The following is a 13094-nucleotide window of genomic DNA, read 5'->3' as shown; positions in this document are numbered from 1 at the left end:
GGCTTCCCCTCAGGGTCCGCATGTTCCAGTGCAGAAATGGGACTCAGGAACCCAGAGTCTCAAGGGGCAGGTTTTGCCATTGAATTTGTCTGCATTGTTGTATTATAACTTGAGAAACATCAAAAGCTCTACTTGCCAAAATATTTTACTCCATCCTTCCAAGGACTCATCATTCTCAACTTTAAAGATATCCCCTGGTGCCAAGGTACCATCTCCACATGCAAGTATTTTACAGAGTTGTGTAAACCATCACTGCCCATTTCCTAAGGGAACTCAGATCCCTTTCACAGTAGGACATGGAAGGGTGAGTTTTATTTCATGGGGACAAGACAAAGGATGCTGCTTACAGCGTGAATCTGGAAGCTGGGGGCATGGAGAAGGGAGCATGAAAGAAACTGAGGCACAGATTACAAAGACAGATAGATAGTAAGAGATCCACTTACCTACTCAGAATTTTCCAGAGGCCAAGTGTTAGAACTGTTCTACCAGTTCTAGACCTTTTGACCTTGGTTCATGCTGTCTTTGGTAGAGTTGAATGCTTAGTGAATAGCCGCATACACTTCATCATAGCCAAAATAAGCATTTAAATTATTTCATGAACAAGGGTATTTCAAATTCCTTCATGGAGCATTATTACTTTAATGGTGTTTGTCTCTACGTGTATACTTATTCATAACACTCCAATAAAACTGCCTCAAATAGGCACTTACAATGCCCTCTGGATTTTAGCTTCAGGGAAGGTGCAGGTTTTCAGTAAGATGTGTTAGCCATTTTGCTGGCTCTACTATTTCCTGTCATCCAAAGCCTGATACAGAGCTGTTCTCACAGTAGGACACTCTTGCACTTTTACTATTATTATTATTTCTCCAGCACCAATCCATCTTATCTTCACAACAACCCTACTCTCTCCATTTTCCAATGGGGGGAACTAAAGACAGAGAGGTAAATAAATGGTCCAAGGTCACATGACCGAGAAGCATCTGAGCAGAGATTTGAACGATATTCCTGTCCTTAAATGCTCAGCTACTCTGCACTGGTGGAAACAGTGGGTGCGTGCTTTGAGAGAGACATAGACAGACTTACTCAACCCCATGTGGGTCACATGTTCACTAATGACAGTAGCTAAGATAGGTTGTGTGTACTCAGAATCGTGCGTGCAAAGCACCAGGAGAGTGTTGTACATGCAACTTTTCCATGTGAGAAAACTGAGGCACAGAAACCCTAAGGACTTTGCCCTGGGCCACATAGTTAATATGTGGTGGAAGCGTGACTGAATCATGAGCTTAAATCACTCTGGAACCCGTGCTGGAAACAGCATCAATCCTTACCTCCTAACAGAAAGGCACCAATGAAAGCATATGTGTCAGTCACATTCCAGGAAGAAGACAGAGAGCCCACCAATTAAGGTATATTGAACAGGGAACATTTAATATATAAAGAATTATTAACTAGTAAAGTTCGATTGATGGAAAAGTCAGGTACAGGGAGAGCTACAAGAATAACAGAACAGTAGATGTAGGCAGGCGCCACTCTTCAGAGAAGAGGGAGAGTATCCAAAAATGGGAATCCTGGAGAAGATCCTCCAAGAATCGAGAATTAGATCCTTTTGGAGAGGATGTGACTGTGGAAGGTGAGGAAATTCACGGAGGTACCAGAGGCTGGTTCCAGCAATGAGGACACTTCCTGCTGTGCAACTCGGGGTCCCCCACACTGAGCAGGAAGCTTCCCTCTGGCAGCAGAGCTACAGAAGCAAGAGCAAATGTTCCGGACCAGTGAGAGACACCCCTTCCTCCTGCCCTACCTCCCGTCTCCACCACTGTGCACAGGTGATTTCCTCCCTGAGCTTTGAGATTCCTTCTCTATGTCAATCCAGAGGATTTCTGGCATTGCAACATCACTAAGAAGAGGTCACTGTAGTGCTCAAGTCTTGGTGAGCCAGTAGACAGGGCTGTTTGAGCCATTTCCAACTGCAAGTGCTATCACCTTAAATGTGGAGTCTCTACTATGTGAATTCACCCGTGTCAGTGAATCATATTCTGCCCTCTTTGTCTAACATTCTAAAAATCCATGTCTACATATATTCCCAGGTGTATGTGTGTATGGGTAAATCCGACAATTCTCTTGATATGTAAACTATTTCTCCTATGTCCTAGTGTTGACTTACTCCTGAAGGATACTGAGATTTAACCCTAAGTGTGAGTCTAGTAGAAAACGGGTAGTTATGGTGGGTTTAGAAGAAAAAAAGCATCCTCCTTCAAGGCATTTGCCCCAGGTGAAGTCATCAGAGGGTTTGTAGGAGGAAAACTAGTGGAATCTTCTCAAATACGGGAGAGCAAGCTACTTCCCCTGGCAAGGGAGACTCAGGGTGACTTTAAGGTTGAAGATTGTCTGTTTTACCTGAGTCCAATCAGATGTTTCCATTCCAATGCAGGATCCCATTCCATCCCAATTAATGGGAACTCTCAGATAGAAAAAATTGATGAGGCTGTGAATTCAATGGACCTCGTAATTCCGAAACCAGTCCAATTAAATTTGGTATTTGACTTTCATCAGCCTGAGCTTTCAAGATGAGAAATAAGGGATACTTTTAAAGGTGGTGTAGGACTCTCTGGTTTCCATATGATGACATGAGCTTATAGGCAAAGGGCTTGGGCATGTCTTTTTTGGGGGGTGGGGTAAGCCTTCCAGTGCACTCAGGGGGATCCATGCCACACTGCAGTCCTTGTGGTCACTATTTCTGCCATAGTGGTCAAGTGCTGCAGCTGCTTGGACTCCCCAGGCACCTGCTTCCATTTACACTTTAGGACAGTCAGTGCAGGTGATCGCTTGGTTAAGTGTGATGCCACCGCATGGTGTGGATCACAACACTCCATCTCCCATGGCCATGGGTCTCAGCAGTGTGCCCAAACACAGCAGTGTGAAGACACCAATCCCTGAATCCCATCTCTGAGAGTCTACCCTCTGGGACACCCCATTCTTGAAAGGTGACCTGTTAGTGTCCAACCAGGAGCCAGAATTGCCAGCAATAGTTTTAACAAGAAAGATGGAACATAAATAAGCCTTAACTAGTAGAAAGAAAATAACTGTGTAATGTGATAAAGAGAACTTTGAAGAACACAGGAAAAGCAGATGTAGGGAGCAGATACTATTTCGGGGAGACACTCCCAGGAGACTAGCTAGGGGGAAGAACTTTCTTGGAAGTTTGCCTCACCCAGAGCTGAGAGTCAGACCACACTGGAGAGGGTGTGGCTGTGGCCCCTGGGATGGCAGATAATTTCACGGAGGTGCTTCAGCCAGGGCTGGCAAGCAGGAAACTGAGGTGCCAGCAAATTTTGCTAGGAAGCACAGCAATGGCAAGGAGGCCTTGGACCGACCATAGGGAAAGAATGAAACCTCTGAACCTGGAGGAGCAGCCCCTTCCCCTTGGACTGTCCCTCCGGTGCCCGCTACTGGGCTACTGACAAGACCTACTACTGTTCCAGCTGGAAAAGAAGAAATGTCTGCAGGCTCAGCACCCTTATGACCAGAGCATAGCAAAGAAGGGGGGCCTGGATTTGATCATTAATTGATAACTGGCACAGCATAGAAACTAAAATAATTTCTCTCATTTTCAAGTTTTCAGGATTCCACTTCCTGACAGAGACAAAGCATCTAGTTCTAAAATGCAGAACCGCTTTATTGAGAACAGATTACCTTGTGGATTAAACAGAAAAATCACCTTCCCTTTTGCTTAAGTGTAATCTGTGTGCATTAGTCTGCTTCTGTTTCTTATAACAGAACACCTGGAACTGGGTGATTTATAAAGAAAACAAAATTTATTGCTTACAGTTTCAGAGGCTGGGAAGTCCAGAGTCCGAGGAAAACACCTGGTGGTGGCAACAGTGACCCAAGGATCTCACATGGTAGAAATGGCAGAGCAGAGAGAGATTAACCTCCGCATCCACTCTCCTTTGAAAGCCCTCCAAACTACACCCATGACTACCATTTTTAATCGATTCGCTAGATATGGTCCTACAATCCAATCACCTCTCCAAAGCCTCACCTTTCAATTACCATGATAGGATTTCCCACCCTCAACAACTACAGTGGGAACTGAGCTCCAGTGAGGTGGGGGCAGGATGGGCATCCAATCTGTAGCACTGTGGCAGCTCATAAAATAATAGGAACATTATTTTAATTTTAATTTTTTGCTTAGCCAAAGTTTCTGCCATCATGAAATCAAAGTTAGAAACAATTGTCTGAACCTAAATGTTAGAAAAAGAAAAAAAAAAAAAAAGAAATATTGACATTAACTTACATTGCTTAACCGGAACGGGAGAGAGTAAGCAAGGCTTTTTTTCAAATTTTTGAAAACTTAGTAGTTAGGAAATGTTTAAAAATATGAACTGTCAGATATATTAGTCATAAAATTACTGACATCTGATAGTACACTATGCCTAGTGATGAATTAATCCAGTTGGCGTTTTGGATCTCTGCAACTAAACATAAAGAGAAAGAGAAAGAGAAGGAAGGAAGGAAGGAGAAAGAGAGAGAAAGGAAGAAGGAAAGTAGGGAGAAAGGGGGAGGGAGGAAGGAAGGACAGAAGGAAGTAAGGAAGTCACAAATGTCATCCAGATGGAAAGAATGAAGGCAGGAAACTTACAAGGCTCCTTCAAAAAGTTCGTGGAAAAGCAGAACTAAAAGATAATATGAATCCTCCCATGAATTTCTTGATGTACTCTCATCAGTATAGTGATTTTTAATTGTATCTATAAGCTCTTGAAAATAAAGGTCAGAAAACTTAGTTAAAAATATTGTCGTGAAAATTATAATTTTTGCCCCAATTTTTTATAATTAGTTTAAATCCAGCTTTTGGCAACACCTCATCTTTCAATTTATTTCAATAAATCTTTAGCACCTCATATGTGCTAGGCACTGTGGTTGAAGCTGGGAATATAAAGAAGAATAAAATATGATCTGTGATCAGTGACAACTCTCAGGAAGGCCAGCTCCTATATCGGGAACACTGCCTGGTAATTTATCAATGCAGAGAGTGAGTGATTGATTAACGAGTTGAAGTTTCAGTGAATGAGCCCAGCTAAAATATTCAGCACGAAGATTCACGTTCAGACTTTCTTTGAAGAAGCCTCATTATTTCTTAAAGTATAGAAAATATTCTTTCCAAGTGTACCGCCCCCCTCAACCGTGAGTTACTTTCCTACTTGTTTTTGTTGTGATGAATAATACATGACTCTTAATTATATTCACTGTCACCTTGCACCCAGGTGTTTTGCATAAATAGGATTCTACTTAAAACACATATGAATTGGGAAATAAAGAGTAATTTGATTATCTTGCACTGATTAGTGGAGTGGAGTAGATTTTACAATTAATATTGAAATAAGCAATAATACCCTGTGGTTCTGTCTCTTAAATGATTCTTTAACAATTGATATTTGGGTAGATCTTATTTTGCAAGATCTTATTCTTGTAGTTTGGAGACTAAAAGAAAGGAATCATCAGCAAAAGCTACTTAAGAATATGTCTCAAGTAATTTTTTTAAACTCTGAATAACTACAATTAAACGCACAAAGATAATATGTAGTCTTTAGGACCTTAAAATTACATGCTTTCCTTAGGTATGAAAATCTCAAACATACAAGTTGCTTGATGCAAATAAAGGAGTATCTATACATGGTTATGGAAAATATAATGTGATGCACTCAGTATGGTGGGGTTAGCGATACAACTTACCTTGAGAGAAAATATTAGGATATAGAGTATTTTCCCACTTTAACCTACATTTTTGTTTGTTTGTTTTTTTTACAATATGTTTATAGTAGCCCTTTGAAAATCTGCACAGACTTGCTGAAGTATAGGAAAGCTGTTTATATATGTGAATAACAGAAGGCAAAACCCTAAATATTAATATATAAAATTGTGAAATTGAAGCACATTTTCACATAAAGTTATGACTTTGGATATCATGAGAACTATGTTATAGTTGGCACACAGAATCCTAGTCTGTAAAACGAATGGGGGAAACTTTGTGTGGCCTGAGTTTAATGACATGTTATCAGGAGGTATATGGGAAATCTTGGAAATGGGTACATGTTCCTGCCATGACTTTGGAGAATGGATGTTAGCCATGGCTGATCAATTTTATGGAGCTCATTAAATAATATGGAGTGACATGACAATTCGTGTGACCAGTTTCGTAAGAGTGAAAGCAAATCTGTCATTGAAGTTGATGTCCAATGGGTGGAACAGGAGTGCTCCGAAGTGCTGTGCTGATGAAGGGCCCCTAGGCTAAAAGATGTGGAACAGCCATATTTAATAGAGCCAACCCATTAATGCTTACAAATGATGCTTGTTGTTAGAAAACAATTTCTGGGAAGAAAAAACCAACCAGGACCCTTTAGCATAGACCTTTATTAAAACACTGTAGTGTGAGAAAACTCCTAGATGAGTTTCTGTGGGGAACAAGGAACCTAAAGTTTTATAGGATAGATTGAGGAAGAGCAATCAAAACTCAGCTTGTTCACAGAAGAGTTCTCTGTTTAGGTCTCTGAAGGCATGAGACACTTCTACTGTATTAGAAACAAGTCAGGACGCACAGGCAGCCACCACAGAGGTGTAGTTCAGCAGACATTGATTGGATATTTTGGGGTTTCACTAGGGGCGAGGAGAAGTAGCTGGAGCCAAGGTCTTGCAAAGGTCAGTGGAATATTTTGAGAACCTTAGAGTCTCCACATGTATTTCTTTTTCTTAAAAAATAATTCTAGTTTCCTATATGATTCTTTAGGACGGTATCTAACATGAACTATTTCTGGATCTGTTTCCCAACTAGTGAAACTTGTAATCTTTTTTTTTTTTTTATCTTAACAGTATGTATAATGTTATTATTTTTTTCTTTTTTATATAGGCTGGAGCCAATGCTCTTCTACAAGATGTTAACGGAAATATCCCATTAGATTATGCTGTGGAAGGGACAGAATCCAGCTCTATCCTGTTGACCTATCTGGATGAAAATGGTAGGCTGAAGCTTTGTAAAACTGTCCAAAGAAAGAGATTGGTAAAATTATAAGTGTATACTCATTTTTATAGGTATACTTGCATGATTTATGCTCGATGTAGTTTCCCTAGCAGGTGAAGAATAAGGCATTTCTCTAATCGGCTTCTCAGTACTCTCACTGCACTGCGGAGTTGGTTTAGTCAATGCAGTTTTTTGCAAGTCAGCAGAAATTTAGAGGCCAACAGTGAAGGAACATTTAACAGGCATCCAAAGTCCATAATTAGTGGAACTGGGTTTGTAATTATAATCTCTTCTCCCCCGGGAGGGGAAGGAAAATGAGCCAGTACAATTGAATTTTGAGCTAATGAGCACGAGGTCATCTGAAGTGTGTATTCTTAGGAGTGGGTCGTCCTAGCGAGAAGAACACAAAGTTAGTGTAGCTTCAGTCAAGGGCAGTTTGCACAACAGCCCAGCATCCGCTCTTCGGGACACATAGACACAAAAAGGTCATCAGAAGCAAGCCCTATGATCATAGCGCTATTCTGAAAAGATGGGGCCAAGCCAGCGAATGCGTTCTCTGACAAAGGGCGTTTAATTACACAGGCCCAGCATGTAATTTCATGAGTAGATTCAGTGTGGGGAGAGTGGGAGATATTTCAATCCCTGAGCCCCACATGGCATTACTCTAAAAGAATTATGCCCCCACTCCCGTTGGTCTGCTGTTTAGGTGTAAATAATAACAAAGACATCCCAATCCCTTCCAGGATGACCCTTGGCCAGAGGAAGAGTTGCCTTTTTTCAGAGCTACAATGTTCTTAGAAATCTCCCCTTCCAGGCTCTGGGAAAAGCTGGAACCATCTGCCTCGTTGTTCCCTGTGCTCTTTGCCTCCTCCAGATTGCTTCTTTCAAAAGGCTTATTCTGAGGACGGTTTAGAATAATAGTAATTAGTACTTTAGCAGCCCTGAGTTCTTTAAATATAGTCTCATTAATTCTGAAAGCAAGGTTGGTTATCATGAAGCCAGGCTCCAGTGAGCCTAGCTGTGCTGCTGAGGCAGAAATGGAAGGAGCGCAGACTGTGCTGTCCACTCTGCAGTTTCCTCAGTGCATTCACCTATCCACTCTGCAGACCCTCAGTGCATTTACCCGTCCATTCTGCAGACCCTCAGTGCATTCGGCAGTCCACTCTGCAGACCCTCAGTGCATTCGGCAGTCCACTCTGCAGACCCTTAGTGCACTTACCCATCTGTTCGGCAGACCCTCAGTGCATTCACCTGTCCACTCTGCAGACCCTCAGTTCATTCACCCATCCACTCTGCAGACCCTCAGTGCACTTACCCATCTGTTCTTCAGACCCTCAATGCATTCACCCGTCCACTCTGCAGACCCTCAATGCACTTACCCATCTGTTCTGCAGACCCTCAGTGCATTCGGCTGTCCACTCTGCAGACCCTCAGTTCATTCACCCATCCACTCTGCAGACCCTCAATGCACTTACCCGTTTGTTCTGCAGACCCTCAGTGCATTCGGCTGTCCACTCTGCAGACCCTCAGTGCACTTACCCATCTGTTCTGCAGACCCTCAGTGCATTCGGCAGTCCACTCTGCAGACCCTCAGTGCATTCGGCAGTCCACTCTGCAGACCCTCAGTGCATTCAGGCATTCATTCTGCAGACCTTCAGTACATTCGGTCAGTTGTCCACTCTGTAGGCCCCTCCCTCCTCAGTACACTCTCCTACAGCAGATGTCTTTTGCTTTCTGCTTTCTTCAAATCTTGTTGGCAGTGACTTTTTGGAGACAGATTTCATTAGTTCTAAAGAGAATGAATCTGACAGTTATGCAGATTTCACTGTTAGAAAGTTAATTATTTGGATCTTTCAAAAACTTCATGTGTAGCACACAATTCTGAATTGCATGTTGCCTATAGTTAACAAGACTTTATTGTTTACTTAAAATTTTGCTGAAAGGGTAGATCTGTTAAGTGGTATTATCACTGAAAACCATAAATAAATAAAGAGGGTGGGAGGAAACTTCTGTAGTCAATGGGGATGTCTATGTCGCAGACTGTGCTGATGATTTCATGGATGCATAATCATCTCCAAACTCATCACCTCGCATTCATGAAATATACACAGCTTTTGGTGTGCCAATCAAACCTCAAAAAAGTGGTTTTAAAAATAAGTAAAACTCCCCAAGCAAAATCAAAACAACACAAAAACAAAAAGTTAGCTCTGTTTCATTTAGCTGTACCAGTTCTATATGATGATTATTTCCTGTTTTTCTTATTGTTTTGAATTCCTAAAAGCCACAGTAATGAATACCTCCTTTTAGAAAATAAAATAAATATATTCATGTGCAAAAGCATTAACATCATTTATGAACCTTTTCAACTCATTATGGCATTTTGGTTGATAGGAAATTTTAGTATTTGCAAGATTAGTATTATGAATTCTATGTAAAGAGAAAAAATGCATGTATTCCTTTGGGAGGTTGATTTTAAAAAATTAAGAAAAAAAAACAATAATAAGAAAGTACGGACTCTGAATGGTGAGGAGAAAATCTGTCGCTACTATGGCTGTCACAATTAATTTTTTAAAATAAAATACATGTTTGCTGGAACAAACTCAATTTAATGTCTCTTCAATTTTTAATTCTGTCTTCCATTTGTCACTGCTGTGCAGTGGCCTCTGTCCTTCCCTTACCTCAATCACAGTCTGGTTCCGTTGATGTCCGTCTCCCACCTGCTTATCTGATCATCTGCCTCGGTTCCTGCTAAATACTGTCTAGCTCAATTTATTTTCTGGCCTTCTTGTTGGTGTACTTTTAGAGTTTCGCTGTGACAGCATGGGCTGATGTCATTAGGAATTTCTACTATTCCAAGATGAGATTTTTATTATTATTTGGCTCTCCGTATTTCAGCACAGGGTTATTATAATGAGGTAGTTGCAATCCTTGAATTTCCATTCCGCCTTGTCCAGTTTCCTATCACAGGACTTATCGCGCAATTGCATCAGGATGCGTGCGGCAAGAGAAGGCAGGCGGCGTTGTGAACAAGTCGATTACATGAAAAATCGCTGGTCACAAGTTCTAATTGTGCTGTCACCACTGATGTACGCTGTGAACTCGTGCACGGCAATTAACCTCGGCTCACCGCCTGAGCTTCCTGGACTGTAAAATGAAACAAGCACGGAGGGCTGATTGAGCACTTGATGAATATGAGATCTTGCGTTCATGGCACAGCAGCTGGCGTGCAAGGAAAGCAATCGATTATAAAATGAGCCAGCAAGGGAGGAAAGCACTGGTGGGAGAGCTCCAGGTGGTCCAGGACAAGAGACCAGCATGTCCCTGAAAAGAACCAAAAGCTTTCCTCACCTCTGCATACACCCTCTCACTTTCTCTGTCCTTCCTTTCAAACCCATACTTTTAGAAAAAACGTAGCTCCTCTTTTCCAAGCTTTACTAGTCTAGCTTTCCTAGTCTCCTGTTACTCAGCACACTGGAGTCCAGCTTCTGACCCTAACAATCCCCTGCACCCAAACCTGAGACGACGACCACTGCCGTCCTTAGCTTTCTAGTCAGTAATGGCTTTTATTTTATTACCTCATCTCTCTGTGATAGTTGATGAACTTGGCCCCCTCTCTTGAGAAAATTCTCTCCTTCAATGGTTTCTTCATTTTCTTCTTCTCCTCTCTGTGAGCTCCACTTGAAGATCTAAATGTTGGTCATTCCCAGGGCTTTGTCTCTGAGAAGCTCCTTCAGTCTTCACACATACCATCACTGGGCTATGTGACCCATTGACTGGTTTGTTTCTTCCTACCTGTTCCCAAAAGTATTCCTGTGGCTTAATTATCTTTCAAGACCTTCAGTCCTGGATGTGAAAATGCATTAAGTATCCAGACTTGGATGTCCGGTCATTTGAAATAACATGTCCAGTATAGACCTCATTACTGTCCCTTCACACTTTGTGTTCCATACTTAACCTTTATAGCCAGGAACCCAGGTACGTGAACATCACCACACTTTTCCTAACTCCCCCTTGTCTAATTGTCACCAGATCTCACAGATTCTATTTCCCTGACATCTCTTTAATGTGTTCATCTCTCTCACCAGTCATGCTGTAGTTGCTTTAGTTAAACCCTGGTCTTCCTATTTGGGTTTTTTGTTGTTGCTGTTGTTGTTTTTTCTTATTGAAACATAGTTGGTTGTACATATCTATGGGGTACAGAGTCGAATGTCACTCTCTGTGTGCTATATGTGATGCTCAAATCAGGATAAGTAGTATATTCAACATTATACAATGTGATCATTTTTATGTGGCCTTTTACCATTTCTTCCCTTACCCTCCTCCCACTCCACATATCCCACTTCTGGTGATCTCAGTTCTGTTCTTTCCTTTGAAAAAATTGTGGTTGCTGTGTCTTTCTTTTCATTTGAATGTATTTGTTTATTTTTTAGCTCCTACTTATGAGTGAGGCCATGAGGTATTTCTCTTCCTGTGCCTGACTTATTTCATGTAACATAATTTTCTAGAAATTCATCCGCATTGCTGTGAATGGCAAGATTTCATTGTTTTTTTTTTTTATGGCAGAGTAATATTCCATTGTGTACATATACCACATTTTCCTTACCCAGTCATCCAACGATAGACATCTACGTTGGTTCCAATTCTTGGCTGTTGTAAACAGAGTTGTGATAAACACGGGAGTGCAGGTATCCCTTCGACATGATCACTTCCTCTTCTTTGATTATATACCGAGCAGTGGAATTGCTGGATCATATGGTAGTTCTATCTATAATTGTTTGAGGAAACTCCATACCATTTTCCATAATGGCTGCACCAATTTATAGTCCCAGCAAGAGTGTAGGAAGGTTCCCCTTTGTCCACATCCTCACCAGCATTTGCCATTCTCTGTCTTTTTGATACTAGCCAGTGTAGCTGGTGTGAGATGACATCTCAATGTGGTTTTGATTTACATTTCACTGATGCTGAGTGCTGTTGAGCATTTTTCATGTGCCTGTTGGCCATATGCATATCTTCTTTTGAGAATTGCCTATTAAGCTCCTTTCCCTATTTTTAATTGGGTTATTTGATTTTTTAATTTGAATTTGTTTGACTTCTTTGCATTTTCTGGATATTAATCCTTTGTTAGAGGCATAGTTTGCAAATATTTTCTCCCACTCTGTAGATTTTCTTACTCTGTTCATTGTTTCTTTTGATGTGCAGAAGCTTTTTAGCTTGATATAATCCCATTTGTTTATTTTCTCATTTGTTACCTGTGCTTTTGGGGTCTTATTCATAAAGTGTTTGCCCAGGCCTACTTCCTGAAGTGTTCCCCTATGTTTTCTTTTAGGAGTTTTATAGTTTCAGGTCTTATATTTAAGTCTTTACTCTATTTTGAGTTGATTTTGGTATATGGCAAGAGGTACAGATCTAGTTTCATTCTTCTACATATGGATGTCCAGTTTTCCCAACACCATTTGTTGAAGTGGTCTTTTCCCCAAAGTATGTTCTTGGTGCCTTTTTTGAAGATCAACTGGTTGTAAGTATGTGGGTTGATTTCTGGGTTCTCTATTCTATTCCATTTGTCTGATTGCCTGTTTTTATGCTACTTCCATGCTCTTTTGGTTACTATAATTTTGTAGTATATTTCAAAGACAGATAGTGTTATGCCTCTGTCTTTTATTTTATTTTATTGCTCAGGATTGCTATGGCTATTCAGATCTTTTGCTATTCTATATGAGTGTTAGGTTGTTTTTCTATTTCTGTGAAGAATGTCATTGGTATTTTGATGGGATTGCATTGAATCTGTAGATTGCTTTGGGTAGTATGGATATTTTCATAATATTAATTATTCTAATCCAAGAACATGGAATGTCTTTCAAACTTTTTGTGTCTTCTTTAATTTCTTTCAACAGTGATTTGTAGTTCTCATTGTGCAGATCTTTCACCTCCTTGGCTAAATGTATTCTTACTTATTGTTTTTTGGTCACTATTGCAAATGGGCTAGATTTCTTGATTTCTTTTTTTGTTAGTTCATTGTTAGAGTATAAAAATGCTACTAATTTTTTGTGTGTTGATTTTGTATCCTGCAACTTTATTGACA

At 40.7% G+C, this 13094-nt stretch overlaps 1 protein-coding gene across 1 annotated transcript in view; it reads left to right on the top strand.

The window, feature by feature from the left end:
- Positions 1–13094, top strand: part of MYO16 (myosin XVI) — a 491528-nt gene that overhangs the window by 114237 nt on the left and 364197 nt on the right. Inside the window, exon 4 of the mRNA XM_063102217.1 lies at positions 6905–7013. Coding sequence (XP_062958287.1) covers positions 6905–7013 — 109 coding nt within the window. The remainder of the gene's footprint in view (positions 1–6904; positions 7014–13094) is intronic.

The sequence above is a fragment of the Cynocephalus volans genome, chromosome 7, assembly GCF_027409185.1.
Source record: "Cynocephalus volans isolate mCynVol1 chromosome 7, mCynVol1.pri, whole genome shotgun sequence".
NCBI classification, from domain to species: domain Eukaryota; kingdom Metazoa; phylum Chordata; class Mammalia; order Dermoptera; family Cynocephalidae; genus Cynocephalus; species Cynocephalus volans.
Note: the sequence above shows the minus strand (reverse complement) of the source record. Positions and strands in the feature narration are given on the sequence as shown.